Source organism: Ornithorhynchus anatinus, chromosome 2, assembly GCF_004115215.2.
Source record: "Ornithorhynchus anatinus isolate Pmale09 chromosome 2, mOrnAna1.pri.v4, whole genome shotgun sequence".
NCBI classification, from domain to species: Eukaryota; Metazoa; Chordata; class Mammalia; order Monotremata; family Ornithorhynchidae; genus Ornithorhynchus; species Ornithorhynchus anatinus.
The window spans coordinates 138,691,361-138,713,810 of record NC_041729.1 but is presented as its reverse complement, the minus strand read 5'-3'; the positions used below and the strand labels follow the sequence as shown (position 1 = coordinate 138,713,810).

General features: G+C 46.7%; 1 protein-coding gene and 1 non-coding gene across 2 annotated transcripts; one reads left to right on the top strand and one right to left on the bottom strand.

Annotated features, from left to right (window-relative positions):
• Positions 1–12,187: 12,187 nt before the first annotated feature.
• On the bottom strand, positions 12,188–13,138 carry LOC114805511 (olfactory receptor 52E5-like). The gene has a single exon (XM_029046849.1). It carries the CDS (start codon positions 13,130–13,132, stop codon positions 12,188–12,190), a length of 945 nt encoding a protein of 314 aa, XP_028902682.1. The 5' UTR covers positions 13,133–13,138.
• Positions 13,139–17,113: 3,975 nt separating this feature from the next.
• On the top strand, positions 17,114–17,252 carry LOC114809438. Its single transcript, XR_003757222.1, has one exon. It is a non-coding gene; the product is annotated as a small nucleolar RNA SNORA7 (small nucleolar RNA).
• The last annotated feature ends 5,198 nt before the right edge of the window (positions 17,253–22,450 follow it).

Genomic DNA, 22,450 nt, shown 5'->3' with positions numbered 1-22,450 from the left:
GGTATCCAGGACATTGACTGCAGTGAGCAGTCCCTGAGCTTCCTAGAAAGGTTCTGCCACACAAACAGCACCTCTTTGGCAATAATCCCTTTTTGTCCAAACACGAATCATTCATGTTGTGAGATACCCAACCCGTGCCCACCAGCGCCCTAGGGCAGAGATTGCTCTGTGACTGTGGAACAGCTTCAGATTGAACTCTAGACTGTAAGCTCATCCTCTAGACCATAAGCTTGTTGTGGGCAGAGAACGTGTCTACCAATTGTGTTGTATTGTACTCTCCCAAGGACTTAGTACAGTGCCCTGCACACAATAAGCATTCAGTAAATACCATTAATTGAGCTCAGCACAAGGTGACTAGTTACGGCAGTATACCAGGCAACTGTATAGTTCCTGAGTCTCAGTTGTCATTGGTCCCCATCCCAAGACGAGCAGTGGTTTCCACCTATTATTATTGCTGGGCTGATGGAGAGAGAGTCTGGGGCTGAGTGTCCATGCAGCAAGGGGAGTACTGGTCCTAATGGTCCTCTAATGCCCCCCCACCCATGCCCTGGTTCACCATTTCCGACTATGTCACTTCCAGTCTCAGAGGCCCTAAGGCTTCCCCGTACTTCCGGGACTCCCATCAGCCCCTGATCCAGCCCAAGAAGGCCTTCTCATCTTTGAGAATGTTGGAAAGATGACTTCTGTGATGGCTGAGAGTAGCTGAGAGTAGCTCAAGTGGATCCTGCATGCACACCAGGCATCCAGGACAATGACTGCAGTGTTCTTCTTGTTCTTATGCATATACACTGAGTATAAATGCATTCTTATGCAGTTGTAAGTGCTGTGTTCCCATATGTTTTTTATGTGTGCAAATGCAAATAGGTGTTCATTCATTCATTCAATAGTATTTATTGAGCGCTTACTATGTGCAGAGCACTGTACTAAGCGCTTGGGATGAACAAGTCGGCAACAGATAGAGACAGTCCCTGCCATTTGACGGGTTTACAGTCTAATTGGGGGAGACGGACAGACAAGAACAATGGCAACAAATAGAGTCAAGGGGAAGAAGGGGAGGTGTGTGTGTGTGTGCTGGGCCTTGTCTCATATATTTTTATTCTTCCCTTCTGAAGCCATGTGACCCTATGGACAGAGCCCAGGGATGGATTCAGGAGACTTGGATGATAATTCTGGCTCTGCCACTTGCCTGCTTAGTAAATTTGGGAAAGCATGTGAGTTCTCAGAGCCTCAGCTTCCTGCAAAATAGGGATCGAATGCCTCTCTCCCTCCTTCTGAGTCTGTGAGCTCCTTGTGGGATAGAGACTGTGTCCAATATAATTGTCATGCATCTATCCTAGCGCTTAGCACAGCACTTAATAAGTGCTGTAAGCACTTGATAAATGTTGCAATTGAATCTTCCTGTCTCCAACCCTTTCCCTACCTTACTCTCAAATTGGGAGTCCCTTGCAGGTCTGGGACCCTGTCTATCTCTCATCTACATACTTCCTTCCCACTGCTTAGTACAGTGGGTAATTACTATTGCTACTCACCAGGTATATCTATGTTTTCCCTCTTTCCCAGTGTATGTATAAGACCTATGTCTACCTGTCTAGACTGACTCCTCCCTTATATTGCAAGCTCTTTAAGGGCAGGGATCAAGTCTTCCTCTTAAATTTTATGTTCCCAAATCCATGCCCCTGAGTAGTACCAGCCACCAGATCTTGTGCTCAGCTCTGACCAGGAGATCACAGATAGCCACACAATAATAATAGTGATAGTATTTGTTAAACCCTTACTATATATCAAGCACTGTTCTATGCACTGGGGTAGTTACAAGCTAATTGGGTTGGACACAGTCCCTGTTCCAATGGGGCTCACAGTCTTAATCCCCGTGGCTGTGGCGTAACTGAGGCACAGAGAAGTTAAGTGACTTGCTCAAGATCACACAGCAGACCAGTGGCAGAGTCAGGATTAGAACTCAGGTCCTTCTGACACCCAGGCCCATGTTCTATCCATTAGTCTGGCACCATAGCCACCAGCATCCCTCTCACTTCATGGTGGTAAAGGAGTGCTTTTTATGGTATTTGTTAAGCACTTACTATTTGTCAAGCACTCTACTAAGTGCTGGGGTAGATACAAGTTTATCAGGTTGGACAAAGCCTTGTCCCACATGGGGCTCACAGTCTAAGGAGCGGCAGTGAACATCTGCAGTAGGCAGTCCAAGAAACTGATGGCCTGTGCCCTGACCCAAAAGATGGAGAGCACCTAGGGCAGGGTGGAGCAGAAATGGACCAGGTCTTTGGAGGACAGCACAGCCTAGAGGAAAATGGGCTTCTGTAGGTCTTGGTTCATCTTGGTGAGCAAGAACAGGAGAGAGGTGCCGGCCACAGCCATGTAGAATATGGAGCAGACAGGATATGAGATCCAGATGTGCATGGCAGCCAACCCTGGGATATTGACAAGGAAGAGGTGGTGGAGAATGAGTGAGGTCATTGGAGGAATGCATCGTAGCATGGAGGCTTCAGAGCCCACCCCACACTGCCCGAATGAGAGAGGCTGCTGTGGGGGCCACCAGTGGGCTCCCACTCTCCAGTATCTATCCCAGAAATCTGGATTACCTGAGATCCCTGCCCCGTCCTTCATTTATGCAATTGTATTTATTAAACACTTACTGTGTGCAGAGCACTGTACAAAGCACTTGGGAAAGAACAATCCAACAATGAACAGTGACAATCCCTATCCACAAGGAGCTCACAGTCCAGAGGAACTCATAGTCCTTCCCAGCTGATCACTCTGCAGGCAGGACTCATTTTCGCTGGGCAGCTCCTTGGGGGTAATTCCTCTTTCTTGATCAGCAAAATCACATAATCCGGGACTGAAGCCACTCTAAGTATGAGGATATGCTGGATAATCAAGGACTTGTTTTTATCAAATTAATTCCGTGGATGGTTTCCCTGTAAATAAGAAGAGAACGCAATCACCATCACACACACACCGTCACACAACACACCATCACACAGGTCTGGGAAACCCTGTGACCTACATGGTTTGCCTTTACTCTGACTGTGCTGGGAGGGAAGAGCCAGCTGGGATGAGGTACCTGACTTAAGCTTCCCAGAGTTCGGCAAACCAGTCCAACTCCTTAGACAACACGAGGAACTTCTGCCCTTTGGGGACTCCACTTTCCAGGACCCAGTGTTTCCAGCATTAACTCAATGCTCCATATGCAGTGCTTTACCCCCTTATTCCCACCCCCTTCAGCTGGCAGAACAATCAGTCAATCCATCAGTTGTCTTTATTGAGCATTTACTGTGTGCAGAGCACTGCACTGAGCACTTTGGCAGGTACAACAGAATAGCACAGTTGGTGGACACGTTCCCTACACAAGAGGAGGTTACAGTCTGGAGGGGGAGACAGACAATATAAATAAATAAATTACAGTTATGTACACAGGTGCTGTGGGGCTGAAGGTGGATGAATAAAGGGCACTTATCCAAGTGCAAGGGCTACAGAGAAGGGAGAGGGAGTAGGGTAAATGAAGGCTTTTAGATTCCACAAGATTTTTCAAGACTTTGTTCTACCAAACATTAGTGAAGTGTAACCCTTCAAGATGACCCCATTAAGCAGCTAGCAAATGGGAAAGTGGTGAAATGGCTTTCCTAGCCACAGGAGGCATTTTGGTTGATGTATATGCAGAATGGTCACCCTTAGACCTTCTTCAATCACTCCTCCACCCCACTCCCAAACATCTGGAAGTATGTTCTGGTCCCACTATCTCCAGATGCTCTTTACAGGTTCTCTCTAATCTGGGTTCTCCTGGGCAACCTTAAAGTCTCCAGTAGCCCTTTCTCAGTTCTGCTCATCACTGCTTGCCTGCCCTCAAGATGGGCCCTCAATAATTCCTAACTAACTGTGGCAAAGACAGACCTCCACATCTTGCCACGTACACTCACTCTCCTGCTCACCTCACTTTGTTGGAGTACAGACACGTCAGTCTTCCAATCTCAGGACCTCAGAATTGTTCCTGATTCCAGACAGGCCACCTCCTCCCTCTACTCCTCTTCCTTCTACTCCTTCTCTTATTCCTCTTCTTCCTTCTCCATCTCCTTCTACTCATCTTCCTCCACCTCCTCCTTCTCTTCCTCCTCCTCTTCTGGCACTGTTTCCACTGGAGTAAAGCAACAATTTACTCAGCCCGTGTCAGGGCAGGGAGCCCAGGGAAGTTTTCAACTGCCCTCAGACATCAACCCTCATCCCTGCCCCTCCTGGTGCTGCTAAATAATAATATTAATAATAATAATGTTGGTATTTGTTAAGCACTTACTATGTGCACAGCACTGTTCTAAGCGCTGGGGTAGACACAGGGGAATCAGGTTGTCCCACGTGGGGCTTACAGTCTTAATCCCCATTTTACAGATGAGTTAACTGAGGCACAGAGAAGTTAAGTGACTTGCCCACGGTCACCCAGCTGACAAGTGGCAGAGCTGGGCCCTGGCAGTGCCAGTGGGGCATGAATGTCCAGAAGCAGAGGTAACATCTTCTAGGAGGCCTGGATGGAGGAAAACACTGGCAGGAGAAAGGCTAAGGCTCCACAGGACCTTCAGCCCTGTGTCTGCCTCATACGGGCTTGGAAGTCAGAGGTCATGGGTTCAAATGCCGGCTCCACCACATGTCAGCTGTGTGACTGTGGGCAAGTCACTTAAGTTCTCTGTGCCTCAGTTACCTCTTCTGGAAAATGGGGATTAAGACTGTGAGTCCCATGTGGGACACCCTGATTACCTTGTATCTAACCCAGCTCTTAGAACAGTGCCTGGCACATAGTAAGCACTTAACAAATACCACCATTATTACTATTACCACCATTATTACTTATTACCACCATTATGTGCCAGGCACTGTACTAAGCACTGGGGGAGGTACAAGCAAATCGTGTGGGACACAGTCCTTTGTCCCACTGGGTCTCACAGTCTCACTCCCCATTTTCCAGATGAGGTAACTGAGGCCCAGAGAAGTGAAATGACATGCTCAAGGTCACACAGCAGACAGGTCACACTGAGCTGGGATAAAACCCATGACCTGCTGAATCCCAGGCCCATGCTCTATCCACTATGCCATGAGATGAGAGGCTATGACTGGGATCCAGGGAGCCTGCGTTCTAAACCTGAATATGGCATGCACCTGCTGTGTGCCCTTGGGCAAGGAACTTAATTTCTCTGTGCCTCAGTTTATTTGATCCTCCTCAGATTAATGCTCTCATTTTCCCTACTCCCTCTCTCTTCTTTGTTGTTTTTGCACTTGCATCTGTACCATTTTAGCAGTTGATATTCACCCCATCCTCAGCCTCACAGCACTGACGTGCATATCCATAATAATTTACATTATTGTCTGTCTTACCCTCTAGCCTGTAAGCTCCCTGTGGGCAGGGAGGGTGCCATCAATTCTGTTGCATTGCTCTTAGTACTAGTGCAAACAGTATGCATTCATAAATACCACTGATTGATCAATTGATTGATTGATTGATTGATATATGACTTAATTGGCTCATTTATTCATCTCTCTGTTGAGAATCTTTTGCCTCTATGCCTTTCATATGTCTGCTGTGTCAGGGTCGCCCACCTCTGTATGTGAAAGCAGGAAGGGCAACCATGAGACAACTGTATATGGCATCCAGCGCTGTCCTGGGTGCAGAGCTGGGCTAAGGAAATGCATGGGTGCTGGTTAAGTGATGATGGATTCAAAAGGGAGCAGTAGTTACTAATAATGATACTTACTGAGCTCCCACTAGATCTGATGCAGCTGATGTACTAGGTTCCTGGAAAGTCCAGAATGATGAAGTTACTTCTTCCCTGCCTACAAGGAGTTTACACTCTAATAGGCACAAATAAGGTCCCTAAGGACCCTCTTGGGGAAGAATTCAGGGGAGTCACTTTGATGAACAACAGTTTTAGAGGATGTTCTGAATTCTCAGGTCCACTTCCCTTGGTTGCATCTCAGAGTTATCTCTGGCTGTTGCTTGGGGCACGGCCAGTGTGGGGTGACATGCCAGACTTAGAGGGTGTGCTAAGGAAGAAAGCCCATACATATTTTAAGAAGAATAGTAATAATGCCTAGAATTGTCTAGAACTTTTATTGCCTCAAAGCAGTTTGACACTATCTCATTTTGTCTTCATAACACTTGCATGGAATATGTGAAGAGAGCTCTATTCTTCCCATTTAAAAAGAGGCAATTGAGGCACAGAGAGGTGGGGTGACTCAGAGCAGAATAGCAGCAGATCTGGGACTTGAACACAGAACTCCTGAATCCCAGCTTCACACTCTTTCCCAGAGATGATGCTCCTTCACTAGAGGAGGCCTTGAATGTGCACTGGGATGGGATTGCTTGGATGGGTGTGTGTCAGCTGTGGAAGCTGGCCAGCAGAAGGACCAGTTCAGCTTGGACACTGGTCATGTTAGGAGGCAGAGTGGTGGCGATGGGGTTGGGGTTGGAGGTGAGCTGGGGGTGACCTCGAGACAGTAGAAAAATCAATCAATGGGAAGGAGAGTGGAGAGAGATATGAGACTATGGAGTAGAGGAATTCCCAGGATTGAAATGGCCTCTGTGGTGTCTGGGAGAGATGGTGGAGAGATGACTGGATTGTGATGTGGTCCTTGGGAAAGGGGAGTGGGCTGGTGGGAGTGGTGGATGGGGGTGATGAAAGGAGGCTTCATTTTGGGAGATCACTGAAAGTGGTAGTTGAGACCTCTGAGGCTCCATGGGGAGGACACAAGGGCAAAACATTGACCACTCCTTCGACAGCAGGGCTGGGTAGACATTTCTTCTAAGGTGCTACAAAGATGATGAATGTTATTTCCTGAGCACTTTCATTTTTCCAAAATGCCTGCATTCAATCATTCCATTTCACAATTATAACATACCTGTGAGATAAGGAGAGTCAACATTTGTTTTCTTCATTTTGCATCAGGAAACAGGGGTAAGTGACTTGCCCAAGTTCATGCAGAGGATTAGGGACAGAGTTGGGACTAGAACCCAGGTTTCCAGAGTCTCAGATCATGTGCCCTTTCGAGGAAGCCACTCTACCTCTCCATCTGTGTACTCAGAGGCAGGGAAATGGATTTGATGACCACATCATTATTATCATTATTATCATTGTTGTCAGTAGCAATAATAATAATGGTAATAAAAATAACTGTGGTATTTGTAAAGCTCTTACTATGTGCCACACACTATACTGCAACTTGGGATAGATACAAAGTATTCAGGTTGGACACAGTTCTTGTGCCATGTGGAGCTCACACTCTAAGTAGGAAGGGAGAACAGGTGTTTAATCTCCATTTTATGGAGGAGGAGACTGAGGCACAGAGAAATTCAGTGATTTGCCCAAGGCCCCACAACAGACTAGTGATAGAGAGCCAGGATTAGAACCAAGGTTTTCTGACTTCCAGTCTGTGGTCTTTCCACAAAACCACACTGCCCCTTCCCAGCTATATGGTTTCCCAAGATCTAAGTCAGCTGTTCCTCCATCCATCCACCTCCCCTTGGAGATGAGTTGGGAGACAAAGCCACTGTGTCTGGTTATCAGGGAACCTAGGTGTTGTGTAGCAGGAATACCTTGGTCTGTTTTGCACTGAGTTGGGGCTGGGATGGGCACAACTGTGAACCATCTTCCTGTGCCCTTGCCATAACCCTCTCTTGGATCCAGAGGGACCACTATCATGCCCCCTACCCCCCACTCCCACTTCCCTCCAGGGTTACATTGGTGTTTATGGTTGAATAATAATGGTGCTACTTGTTAAGTGCTTCCTGTGTGCCAGGGAGTATATTGAGAGCTAGGGTAGATAAAATCTAATCCAGTCAAACACAGACCCCATCCCATAGTCTAAGTAGGAGGGAGAACAGGTATTGAACTCCATTTTTCAGATGAGAAAACTGTGACAAGGGGAATTAAGTGACTTGCCCAAGGTCGCCCAGCAGGTAGGGGCAGATGTGGGATTAGAACCAGGTCATCTGGCTCCTGGGCCCGTGTTCTTTCCACTAGGCTATGTTATGTCCCTGGTGTGGATTACTTTGGTGGGAGGGTTGTGGTGATGAGTTTCACCCTCCAGCCCCACTCCTCCGGCAGAAGCTTTGAGTGTGTCTGTCCAGTCTCCCCTCTCCCTAGTGGAGTCACAAGTTAAAAATGAGGAGCACGAGGGACAAACAAGCCAATTTGGCCAAGGAGCTTGCTTGATCTGTGAGGCAGGGTCTCTTCTGTCAGCAGGAATACTTCCTGGAGAAGTGTCCCTGCACAACTCCATTCTGGTCCAGTCTGACCAGCATTTCCAGTCCTGGGGATCTTCTCTTGTCATGGATCGGTTCACACCCGGGCACAGAGGTTCAGCTCTATCACTGATGGCCATGGAAAATTGAGAAGGAAAAAGGGAAGAGATTTCTTCAAGGTCAAATAGATCAACAAACCATGATTCCTTTTCTCCTCCTCCTCTTCCTCCTCTCCTTCCTTCTCTTCTCCCTCCATTTCCTCCTCTTCTCCCTCCACTTCCTCATCTTCCTCATCCTCCTCCAACACCTCCTCCTCCTTCTTTTTCTCTTCCTTCTTCTTTTCCTCCTCCACAACCCCCTCCTCCTTTTCCTCCTCCACCACCTTTTTCTCCTCCTCCTCCTTCTCCTCTTTGTCCTCCACCTCTTCCTCTACTTCTTTTCCTCCACTTTTTTCCTTCATTCATTCAATTCATTCAATAGTATTTATTGAGTACTTACTATGTGCAGACCACTGTACTAAGCGTTTGGAATGTACAATTTGGCAACAGATAGAGACAATCCCTGACCAATGATGGGCTCACAGTCTAAACAGGGGAGACAGACAGCAAAACAAAACAGAACAAAACAAAAACAAGACAACATCATCAAGATAAATAGAATCAAGGGGATGTACACCTCATTAAGAAAATTAATAGAGTAATAAATAATATATACAAATGAGCACAGTGCTGAGGGGAAGGGGGGAGCAAAGGGAAAGGGGGGACTCAGTCTGGGAAGGGCTCTTGGAGGAGGTGAGCTCTCAGTAGGGCTTTGAAGAGGGGAAGAGAGTTACTTTGGCAAATGTGAGGAAGGAGGATATTCCAGGATAGCGGTAGGACGTGGGCCAAAGGCCAACGGCAGGATAGGTGTCAACGGGGAGCAGTGAGGAGGTGAGTGGCAGAAGAGCGGAGTGTCCGGGGTGGGCAGTAGAAAGAGAGAAGGGAAGTGAGGTAGGAGGGGGCATGGTGATGGAGACCTTTGAAGCCAAGAGCAAGGAGTTTTTGTTTTGTGCGAAGATTTGCCGAGCACTGTTCTAAGCACTGGGGTAGAGACAGGGTAATCAGGTTGTCTCACATGAGGCTCACAGTCTTCATCCCCATTTGACAGATGAGGTAATTGAGGCACCAAGAAGTGAAGCGACTTGCCCCAGGTCACACAGATGACTGGTGGCGGAGCCAGAATTAGAACCCATGACCTCTGACTCCTAAGCCCGTGCTCTTTCCACTGAGCCATGCAACCACTGAAAGTTTTTGAGGAAGGTAGTGACATACCCAGAGCATTTGGAAGATGATCTGGGCAGCAGAATGAAGAATAGACTGGAGTGGGGAGAGGCAGGAGGAAAGGAGATCAGAGAGGAGACTGACACAATAATCCAGTCGGTATATTATGAGAGCTTGTACCAGCACGATCACCATTTGGATGGAGAGGAAAAGACGGATCTTGGTGATATTGTAAAGGTGAGACCAGCAGGTAATGGTGACGGATTGGATGTGTGGGGTGAATGAGAGAGCTGAGTCAAGGATGACACCAAGGTTGCGGGCCTGTGAGACAGGAAGGATGATCTTGCCGTCCATAGTGACAAGGAAGTCAGGGAGAGGACAGGGTTTGGGAGGGAAGATAAGGAGCTCAGTTTTAGACATGTTGAGTTTTAGATGGTGGGCAGACATCCAGATGGAGATGTTCTGGAGGCAGGAGGAGATATGAGCCTGGAGGGAGGAGGAGAGATCAGGGGAGGAGATGTAGATTTTGGTGTCATAGAATGGGGGGGAGATGTGGATTTGGGTGTCATTGCTCCTCTTGCTCCTCCTCTTCTTTCTCCTACTCCTTATCCTTTGCTTTAACTTCTCCTAAACCACTGTTATCACTGTCCCCCACTTATAACCTGGCCATCTAATTCGTTGGTACAACTGAAATCAATGGGCATGAAATTTCCCAAATCTTCTAGCCATTCCTTCAACATTTCTGCTCCCTCATCTTTCTCCTGCTTCTCAGCAGTATCTCAAGAGGAAATCTCTCACCTGCTCTATAAGGCTATCCCTTCTACTAGTACCTCTGACCCTCTCTCCCCTCACATCCTACATTCACTCCTTCCTAGTCTCTTCCCCTTCCTTGTTGCCATTTTCAGCTTCTTACTCTGATGATTCCTTTCCTTCAGCCTTCAGACATGCTCCAGTTTTCCCCATTCTAAAAAAAAGTCCTCTCGAACCCTCAGGCTCTTCCCATTATTGCTCTATCACCTTCCTCCCATTCCTATCCAAACTCCAAGAATAGATCGGATACACTTGATACCCTAATTTCCGCTCCACAGTTACTCTTCTCGAGTCATTGCAGATAGGCCTTTGATTCTTTCACTTCCTGAGACTGGCTTTCTGAGATCTCCATTGACCTCCTCATATAGTCAAGCCCAAAGGAATTTATTTCATCCTGATCCTCCTCTCAGTTGCTTTTGACATTGTTGCACACTCCCACACTCCTCCACACTCAGACTTCAGTTTTCCTGGCATAGTAATAACCCAGCTTTCATCCTATCTTTCTGATTGCTCCATTTTGTTCCCTGCCTCTCCATCTTTTACTGTAGATGTCTCTTGAAGGTCTGTTCTGGATCCCCAAGTCTTCTCACTCTATACTCCCTCTCTTGGGGAGCACTTCTTCTCACAAGGTTTCAGCTGCCATCTCCACATGGATGACTCCCAAGTATATTTCTGTAGCTATGGTCTCTCATCTGGCCTTCACCTGGCCCTCTTTTCTCTTATCTCTAGGACTTCTCCACTTGTTGACCCTTCAAATGCCATAGATTTAAAACAGAACTAATTATCTTTCTCCCTAGGCCCACTTCTCCTTCTACCTTTTCCATTTCAGTTAACAACCCCACCATCCTCCCTGTACCAGAAGCCCTCAACCTCAGTGTCAGTCTTGATTCCTTGCAGTCTTTCAACTCTCACATTTAGTTTACTGCCAAATCCTGCAATTTCTTTCCAAATGACATCTCCCTAATTTGCCCCTTTCTTACCCACAACAGCTGCCACTCTGGTACAAGCTCTGGTCATATCCTACCTAGAATAATAATAATAATAATGTTGGTATTTGTTAAGCGCTTACTATGTGCAGAGCACTGTTCTAAGCGCTGGGGTAGACACAGGGGAATCAGGTTGTCCCACGTGGGGCTCACAGTCTTCATCCCCATTTTACAGATGAGGGAACTGAGGCACCGAGAAGTTAAGTGACTTGCCCACAGTCACACAGCTGACAAGTGGCAGAGCTGGGATTCAAACTCATGACCTCTGACTCCAAAGCCCGTGCTCTTTCCACTGAGCCATGCTGCTTCACTATTGTACCAACCTCCCAGCTAGTCTCCCAGCTCCCATCCTCCCCCACTCACAGCCTATATACTACATTATTCTAGATAGATCATCTTTTTAGAACTTTCTCTCCTCTTCCCCAGACCCTCCAGTGACTTTCCAATATGCCTCTGCATCAAACCAAAAGTTCTCAAAATCGGTCTGAAGACTCCACCAACACTTCCCAACTTACCTATCTGCTCTCTTCCCCTACATGCTCCCTTCACTGTTCCCCAGTCAGCCCTCTCACTGACCCCACTTTAACCTCTCCTCATTCCACCCCTCCACTCACATTATTTTCTTGACTTGGAATTTACCAGCAGCCCAAGTCATGAGCTATCTCAAGCACTAATGAACATATTCATACCCCTATGCTTGTTCATATGTACACTTAATAATTTATCGTCACTACTCTAGGTGGAAATATTTCAGTCTCCCCAGTTGGCATGTAAGCTCTTTGAGAACAAGAAACATGTGTCTGCCTTCTGTCGTACTCTCTCACATGCTGAATAAGCCCTCAGCTGGAGCTCAATAAATACAATTGATTGACCATTCAGTCAGTATCCCTTGAGGGTCAGGAATCTTTCGTATGGAGCATTCTGAGCACCTGCTTCCAGATCTGCCGGGTCCTGACCCCATAGATGACAGGATTGAGGGCAGGTGGGACAACCACGTAGAGGTTGGCCAGGAGGATGTGGATGCAGCGAGGGATTTTCTGGTGGCCAAAGCGGTGGGTGAGGAAGGAGAAAAAGCCTGGGATGTAGAAGGCTAAAATGACACAGACGTGGGAGCCACAAGTATTGAGAGCCTTGAACCGGGCATTCCAGGATGGGAGGCGGAAGACGGCCCGGAGAATCTGAATGTAGGAGAAACCTATCACAGAGGTGTCAAAAAATCCCATGGAAAAAGCTATGAGGCCATAGATAATGTTGGTTCTGATGCTAGTGCATGCCAACCGTGCGATGCCCATGTGCTCACAGTAGGTGTGTGGAATAATGTGGTTCCCACAGAATGGCAGCCTCAGAATGAGAAAGATGAATGGCGTTATGAAGACCAGTGATCTGATCACACTCACTGATCCTAAAATGGCCACCACTTTGTTATGGAGGATTGTGGTGTACCGCAGGGGGTTGCAGATGGCGACAAAACGGTCAATGGCCATAATGGAGAGCACCACAGACTCCAGACTAGTGCAGACATGAAGGAAGAACATCTGAGTGAGGCAGCCTCCGAAGCTGATCTCCCTCAAGCCGAGCCAGAAGATGCCCAGCATCTTGGGGATGGTGGCTGTGGATAAACCCAGGTCGATGGCGGCCAGCATGGCTAGGAAATAGAACATGGGCTGGTGGAGGCTCTGCTCGGTCTTGATCACTAACAGGATGGTGCAGTTCCCCACGAGCGAGATCAGGTAGGCGGCACAGATGGGAAAACCGATCCAGATGTGTGCGGCTTCCAGGCCTGGCAACCCCAGCAGGAGGAAGGAAGAGGGGTGGAACTGGGTGTGATTGGGAGAGAGCATCTTTCCAAGGACCCTTGACAGTCACAGTAATCATAGACTTTTGTTCCTTTATATGATGCTGGCTTCACTCAGGTCATCCTACCTGGATCCTGAAAAACAAAAGGCACATTGTTTACATTCATAACCCAGTGGGAGAGATGTGGGAAGAGATGTTAGAAATTATTAAACGGGTTTACTGACACAATCAATTTCTTGTCTCTGCATATGGGTGTGACTGCAGTTATCAGCATCTATTGTAACTTTCCAGTTAAGAGAATTTTCATCAGTTTGGTTGATGATTATGGCAATTGGAATGATTATGAGAATAACGAAGATGATGCTTATGATATAGGCCCCCTTCTCCATAATGATGATATTGATGGTGGAGTCTCCCCTAAAAAATGGTGAATCACTGATGAATCTTGGTCTTGAGATATCAGGACTAAGAATCTGAGCCAAGGAATTGATTCTAGTGATAGTGGATTGGTCAGGGCCACTTGCACACTCTCTCCTGTCATTTATTTTTCCAATGTGTACGAATTCAGTGTAACGAGCCAGCAGTTTGGTAGGGGTGCAGCCCAGGGGGAATTGTATGCAAAGATCTACTGAGGTTGTGGTTGGGTAAAGAAGGAGAAAAAGCCTGGGATGCAGAAAGCTAAAATATCATAGACATGGGAACCTCAAATGTTGAGAGCCTCAAACTGGGTGTTCCAGGATGGGAGGCGGAAGATGGCCCGGAAAATTTGAATGTAAGAGAAACCTACACTGTGGTTGAAGCTGTCCAGTCCAACACTTTGCCTAAACACATCTCCTCCAAGAGTCTTTCCCAGACTAAGCCCTGATTTTCCCACTCCCTTCTGCATCACCCTTACTTTTGGACTTGCAACCTTTATTCTCCCCACCCCTCAGGTCCACAGCACTGAGTACATATCCAGAATTCATTGATTTATATTCACGTCTATCTCTCCCTCTAGACTGTAAACTTGTTGTGGGCAAGGACCATATCTACAAACATTGTTATATAGTACTCTCCCAAGACATGAATATAAATCATTAATAATGATAGTAATAATAATAATCAATTGCATTTATTAGGTGTTTACTGTGTGTTTAGCACTATACTACGCACCAGGGAAAGTATAGTACAATTGAGTTGGTAGATGAGATCACTGCCTTTGTGGAGCTTAGAATGTAGTTGGGGAGACAGACATTAAAATAAATTAGAGACAGCAGAGCATGAGGATATGGACATAACTGCTGTAGTTCTGGGGGTGGTACGCTTAATCAGAGTGATTAAGGGTACATGATTAAGGGTACAGACTGAAGTGCTTAGATGACACAGAAGGGAGGGAGATTGGGATGACAAAATCAGAGGTTAGTCAGGGAAGCCTTCTTGGAGGAGATATGATTTAAGTAGGGCTATTACAATGGGCAGCATGGTGGTCTGTGAGATATGAAGGGGTAAGCAGTTCCAGGACTGAGGGAGGATATGAGCAAGGGGTTATCAGTGGGAGCTTTGAGATCCAAGAACCATAGCTAGCTAGAAGTGTGTGGGATGGGTTGTAGTGGAAAATTGTTGCGGTAAGAAAGGAGAGAGAGAGCTGATTGAGTGCTCGAAAGCCAAGGCTGAGGAGTCTTTGCTTGATGTGGAGATGGATGGGCAACCCCTGGAGATTTTTGAAGTATAGGGAGATGTGGGCTGAACTGTTCTTTAAAAAATGATCCAGGGAGCAGAGTGAAGTAAGGGCTGAAGAGGGGAAAGACAGGAGTCAGGGATGTCAGTGAAGAGGCTGATGCAAGAAAGATGCAATCAGTGCTTTGGTCAGCATGGTAGCAGTGTGGTTGGAGAGATGAGTCAAGGATGATACCAAAATTAGGGGGTTTGTGAGGCAGGGATGTTCATGGTGTAGTGATGGGAAAGTTGCAAGGAAAAGAGAGTTTGGGTGGGAAGATGAGATTATGATGATGAGATGATGATGATGATGATGATGATCTGGGGGCAGTTAGAAATTAGAGGAGGGTGGGGAAATGGGATAGTGCATGTTAGGGCAGGTTGAGTATGGCAATCAAACACATGCTTCCAAACTTTTACTCAGCAGATTTAGTGAGAGTGGAGAATACAAAACATGCTGCAAAGAATAAAATTACAGACCCGTGACCAAGATAGGGGTGCTGGTCTCACCCCTACTGTTTTCCTAAAGGCTAAATTCTCTTATTGTCATTACTCTCTCCCCTCACCTTCCCCTGCCCCTGCCCCCAATCCCTGAGTTTTATTTCACATTCTCCCACATGCAGGCAATAGCCTCCATTTTTATACATGCCAAACCCCACTCATTCCCTTCCTTCCAGACTCAGTTCTCTATCCATTCCTTTGGAATATCTTCCCCATAACTCCAAACAACACACAAGCATTAACTATCTCACCATCGCTGGAAACTATTTCTCGATTTTCCAGGATGTAGATTTTCCAGGCCACTTTTGCTGTTGTTCCAGTATGCTCTATGCCTTGAGGATATTTTATTGCTTACTACCCAGAGGATGAAAAGAGTCCAGAGAGAAGAGGCCAGAAGGAAAGACTGACTGTGGAAGAGGTTGACAATGCACAGTGAGGTTTGAAGATGCCTGGTAGATATCAATTATCCAAGTTTATCCGGTCTTTCCTGGTCTGGGATCAATAAGAGGTTAATTGTGTCATGCTAATGGAAGGCCAGTTAATCAGTCAGGACAGCACTTATGTCCATATCTGTACTTTATTTCTATTAATGGCTGTCTCCCCATCTAGGCTGGAAGCTCGCTGTGGGCAGGGAATGTTTCCATTTTATTATTGGATTGTACACTCCCAAATACTTAGTTCAGTGCTCTGCATAAAGTAAGTGCTCACTAAATATGATTATTCCAGTCTCCCCTCCAATAATAAGTTTCTCAAAGGGAATGACTTCACTTTTCTGTAAGGGAAATCATGCCTCACTAATCTAATGGAGCTCTTTGAAGGGGTCGGTAAGCATGTGCATAGACGGAGACCAGTGGGCTAAACATTTACAGATCTTCAAAAGGCTTCTGACAAGGTTCCACCCCAAAGGATTTTAAACACTGAGTGACCGTGGGATTTCTGTAGTGGTTAGCTGCTTTCCTAAAAGGCGGAAAGTGAATTGTAGGGCTTGACATGAATTATCCTTTGGGGTTAGATTGTGAGTCCGTTATGGGCAGGGATTGTCTCTCTTTGTTGCTGCATTGTACTTTCCAAGAGCTTAGAGCAGTGCTCTGCACACAGTAAGCACTAAATAAATATAAGATAATGAATGAAGTTACAAGGAAGTTAATTAGAAGGGGTAGGAATCAGTACTAGTACTGAATGTATTTAGCATTTATCAAATGATTTGGTGAGAAAATGTTCAGTGAAGTTTTTCCAATGGCAAATCAATTCATGATATTTAATGACCACTTACAATGTGCAGAGAGTACAATAAAACAGAGTTGGTAGACCCATTTCCTGTCCATAAGGAGCTTACAGTCTAGAGGGGGAAGAGGAACAGGCTAGATGGAGAGCAGATAATGCTATCCTCTCTTTGAGATCAAATGCAGTGGGATAAACCAATGGAGGCATCATGAACCTGAGCGAGTCAAAGAAAACTGACTTCATTTTGAGTAACTGCCAGGAAATGAATCTAGGGAAAAGTAAATTCCAACTCATACTTCGTGTAAATAATTTTTATCTGCTCCTTGTTCCCTCTTGAGGATCCTAAAATCGTCTCCTCTATCCACAGTACCCTTCTGAGCTTTGTTTTTATCTTTATGTTATCTGAGTGTTTTGTTTAATCTCGTCATACCTATCACCAATCAGTCCCCTCTTGCCCTATTTATCTTTAGATGTGAAGACCCTGATTGTCATATCTACCAGTATATTCTTTCCCAGTGCTTACTGCAGGGGTCTTCACACAATGAGCACTTGATAAATTCCATCGCTACTACTGCTTCTTTTAGGCCCTTTAGTATAGTGCTTCGCCCCTCTCAGGGTCACACCTGGAGAGTTTTCAGTACTCTACCAGTCTCAACTATGGGAGGGAGAGTCAAGCAGAGGCCTACCCATTCCCACTCCTAGCTTAGGCAGTGGCTAGCGAGTGGCAGGCAATCTGCTACAAGTCAAAACTCCCTTGTGCTGGGCAGCAGAGGCAGAGTAGAGAGTCGAGGGTAGACACTCATGTTTACTGTGTGGAAGGAGGCAATGGTAAACCACTTCTGTATTTTTACCAAGAAAACTCTATGGATAGACTACCAGAACGATTGCAGATAGAGGTGGGACTTTCTGGGAGTCATGTGTCCGTGGTGTCGCTACAAGTCCGAGACGACTCGATGGCATATGACAAGACGAGGCAGGGCTTCACCCTCAGTAGCTGCTTAATAAATACCACCATCAATAATTACATGACAGGTTTGAGCTAGCCATCACGGCTCAGTAAAGACATCTTGGGGTCTTGGTTTTTTGGTCCGCCAGACTCAGACAGCTCCTGAAAGGAGAGCTGATATCCAAACCGCTACAACATTAGTACAGTCACTCATCACATTCTGACTGCATATTATTGCAACACTGCATCAGCCTCCTTTCTTATCTCCCAAACTCTTGCCTCTCCTGCTTCAAGCTATACTTCACTCTGCTGCCCGGATTATCTTTCTACAGAAATGCTCTGGACATGTCACCTCCTTCCTCAAAAATCTCCAGTGGTTGCTTATCAACCTCTGTATCAAGCAAAAACTCCTCACTATTGGTTTCAGAGCTCTCCATCACTTTGCCCCCTCCTACCTCGCATCTTTCCTCTCCTTCTACATCCCAGCCCACTCACTCTGCTCATTCATTCATTCAATAGTATTTATTGAGCGCTTACTATGTGCAGAGCACTGTACTAAGCACTTGGGATGAACAAGTCGGCAACAGATAGAGACAGTCCCTGCCGTTTGACGGGCTTACGGTCTAATCGGGGGAGACGGACAGACAAGAACAATGGCAATAAATAGAGTCAAGGGGAAGAACATCTTGTAAAAACAATGGCAACTAAATAGAATCAAGGCGATGTACAATTCATTAACAAAATAAATAGGGTAACAAAAATATATACAGTTGAGCCGACAAGTACAGTGCTGTGGGGATGGGAAGGGAGAGGTGGAGGAGCAGAGGGAAAAGGGGAAAAACAGGGTTAAGCTGCGGAGAGGTAAAGGGGGGATGGCAGAGGGAGTAGAGGGAGAAGAGGAGCTCAGTCTGGGAACGCCTCTTGGAGGAGGTGAGTTTTAAGTAGGGTTTTGAAGAGGGAAAGAGAATCAGTTTGGCGGAGGTGAGGAGGGAGGGCGTTCCAGGACCGCGGGAGGAGGTGACCCAGGGGTCGACAGCGGGATAGGCGAGACCGAGGGACGGTGAGGAGGTGGGCGGCAGAGGAGCGGAGTGTGCGGGGTGGGCGGTAGAAAGAGAGAAGGGAGGAGAGGTAGGAAGGGGCAAGGCAATGGAGAGCCTTGAAGCCTAGAGTGAGGAGTTTTTGTTTGGAGCGGAGGTTGATAGGCAACCACTGGAGTTGTTTAAGAAGGGGAGTGACATGCCCAGATCGTTTCTGCAGGAAGATGAGCCGGGCAGCGGAGTGAAGAATAGACCGGAGCGGGGCGAGAGAGGAGGAAGGGAGGTCAGAGAGAAGGCTGACACAGTAGTCTAGCCGGGATATAACGAGAGCCCGTAACAGTAAGGTAGCCGTTTGGGTGGAGAGGAAAGGGCGGATCTCGGCGATATTGTAGAGGTGAAACCGGCAGGTCTTGGTAATGGATAGGATGTGTGGGGTGAACGAGAGAGACGAGTCAAGGATGACACCGAGATTGCGGGCCTGAGAGACGGGAAGGATGGTCGTGCCATCCATGGTGATAGAGAAGTCTGGGAGAGGACCGGGTTTGGGAGGGAAGATGAGGAGCTCAGTCTTGCTCATGTTGAGTTTTAGGTGGCTCCTCTAGTACTAATCTTTTCACTGTGCCTTGTCATTGCCTGTCCCATTATCAACCCCTGGCCAACATCCTACCTCTGGCCTGGAATGCCCTCCCTCCTCAAATCCACCAAACTAGCACACTTCCCCCATTCAAAGTCCTACTGAAAGCTCACCTACTCCAGAAGGTCTTCCCAGACTAAGCCCCCCTTTCCTCTGGTTCTCCTCCCCTCCTCATTGCCCCGACCCACTCTCTTTGCTCTACCCCCCTCCCTGCCCCACAATACTTGTGTATATATGTACAATTTATAATTATAATTCTATTTATTTTATTAATGTGCATATTATCTATAATTCTTTTTATTTATAATGATGCTACTGATATCTGTTTACTTGTTTTGATGTTCGTCTCCCCCATTCCAGACTGTTAGCCTGTTGTGGGCAGGGATTGTCTCTCAATAAATATGATTGAATGAGTACAATTTCTCTCTGGAAAGATGAAATTAGGAAGCCCAAAGCAAAGAAGGCAGAGGAAATATGTTAAGGATACAGTAAAACAAAGCCTCAGACAGTGCTGCATCCCAGCATAAAACTCGCAATCAATTGTTGAGACTAGATCAGCCGACATACCACTATCAAGAGTGGCTCTCTTCAAGGAAATGTTGTGGGAAGAATGTAATACCAGCGGACAAAAGGGAAATCATTGCCAGGCACTAAAAAGTTAAACTTGACACCACAACATTTTTGTGTCCACAATGCGGTCAGGATTGTGGGTCCTGTTTTTATCTTTTCATCCATACATGCACTCATATTGTCCCTCTCCTAAGAATTTAATATAGAGCTCTGTATAACGGTAAGCACTCAATAAATATGATCGATTGATTGATTGATTGTAGATGAACTTCACAGACAGTGTGGTCTTCTCTGAAAATCAAGGGAGGTCCTTATGTGGAACTGTACACAATGCTGGTCACCACATCTTAGAAAGGATTTAATAGTGCCAGAGAAAGGACAGAGAAGTGATAGTAAGCGCTTAACAAATACCAACATTATTATTATTATTATTAATCCAGATCATCAAGGGATGGAGAATAGAATGACAAGATTAGGTCTCTTAACTCAAGAAGATGCAGTTTGAGAGGGGAAATGAAGTTTATACAAACCAATACCTCTTGGTTCAGTGAATCTCATCATCCTAGACTAGGGTTCCACATTGAAGCTTAAGGGCAGTAGGTACAAACAACCCAAAGTAAAAGCTTTGTCCCCTGGAAGGAGGCAAGGATATGGAATTTGTAAATGTGGAACATTGTGGAGGCAGAAAATATCAACAAATTCAATAATATTAAATGAATGGATGAAAGTTCAATAATGCATAAAGAGAGGAGTTTCAGGATAGTACTGAAGAAAGTGAAGTATTATTCCCCTCTAAATTGTAAGCCCTTTTTGGTCAGGGAAAGTGTCTACCCTCTCTTTTGTCTTGTACTTTCTCAAACGCTTAGTACAGTGTTCTGCTCATAGTAAGTGCTCAATAAATATGACTGATTGATTGATCAGATACTTAAAAAGAGTGAAATGAGTCATGAAAACCCAACCTGGGATGCTCTATTCTGAGGTTATTTTTGGTATCCATGATTGCATTGGCCTAATGCTAACCCCAGCTCCTAGCCTCTCAAAACCCCCAACAATGTTAAAAAGTGCTAGGGTCACCTGTTCCTCTAAGGATGCTCTGAGTCCTTTCACCTGTTCAGGGACTCCAAATGCCAATACTAGTTGCATAAATTTACCACAATCTCAGATGGATACTTGGAGTCAGCTTTTGGGGAATAATTTGGAATTTAAGATATTTCCAGGACAGCCTTCCAAAATCAAAACTAGAACTCTCAAATTGAAAATTAGTTCTATCTAGATGGGGTGGAGAAGGAGAGCGTCGGGGGAAGGTGACTTCCTAGATAGCTTTAAGAAAAAGTGAAATCTCCACCTCCCTGATAGACCTGTTAACCATTCAATCTCCAAGGGCTCCTTCCCCTCTGCATTCAAACATGCCCGCGTCTCCCCCATCCTAAAAAAACCCGCTCTTGATCCCACTTCCCCCTCCAGTTATCGCCCTATCTCCCTACTACCCTTCCTTTCCAAAATCCTAGAACGAGTCGTCTACAATCGATGCTTAGAATTCCTTAACTCCCATTCTCTCCTAGACCCCCTCCAATCTGGCTTCCGACCTCTCCACTCTACCGAGACTGCTCTCTCTAAGGTCACCCATGACCTCCTTCTTGCCAAATCCAATGGCTCCTATTCCATTCTGATCCTCCTTGACCTCTCTGCTGCCTTTGACACTGTCAACCATCCCCTCCTCCTCCATACCTTATCTCACCTTGGCTTCACGGACTCTGTCCTCTCCTGGTTCTCCTCTTACCTCTCTGGCCGGTCATTCTCGGTCTCCTTCGCTGGTGCCTCCTCCCCCTCCCATCCTTTAACTGTTGGAGTTCCTCAAGGGCCAGTTCTTGGCCCTCTTCTGTTCTCCATTTACACTCACTCCCTCAGTGAACTCATTCGCTCTCACGGCTTTGACTACCATCTCTACGCAGATGACACGCAGATCTACATCTCCGCCCCTGTCCTCTCCCCCTCCCTTCAGGCTCGCATCTCCTCCTGCCTCCGGGATGTCTCCACCTGGATGTCGGCCGGCCACCTAAAACTCAACATGAGCAAGACTGAGCTCCTCATCTTCCCTCCCAAACCCGGTCCTCTCCCAGACTTCTCCATCACCGTGGATGGCACGACCATCCTTCCCGTCTCTCAGGCCCGCAATCTCGGTGTCATCCTTGACTCGTCTCTCTCGTTCACCCCACACATCCTATCCATTACCAAGACCTGCCGGTTTCACCGCTACAATATCGCCAAGATCCGCCCTTTCCTTTCCACCCAAACGGCTACCTTACTGTTACGGGCTCTCGTTATATCCCGGCTAGACTACTGTGTCAGCCTTCTCTCTGACCTCCCTTCCTCCTCTCTCACCCCACTCCAGTCTATTCTTCACTCCGCTGCCCGGCTCATCTTCCTGCAGAAACGATCTGGGCATGTCACTCCCCTTCTTAAACAACTCCAGTGGTTGCCTATCAACCTCCGCTCCAAACAAAAACTCCTCACTCTAGGCTTCAAGGCTCTCCATCGCCTTGCCCCTTCCTACCTCTCCTCCCTTCTCTCTTTCTACCGCCCACCCCGCACGCTCCGCTCCTCTGCCGCCCACCTCCTCACCGTCCCTCGGTCTCGCCTATCCCGCCGTCGACCCCCGGGTCATGTCCTCCCGCAGTCCTGGAACGCCCTCCCTCCTCACCTCCGCCAAACTGATTCTCTTTCCCTCTTCAAAACCCTACTTAAAACTCACCTC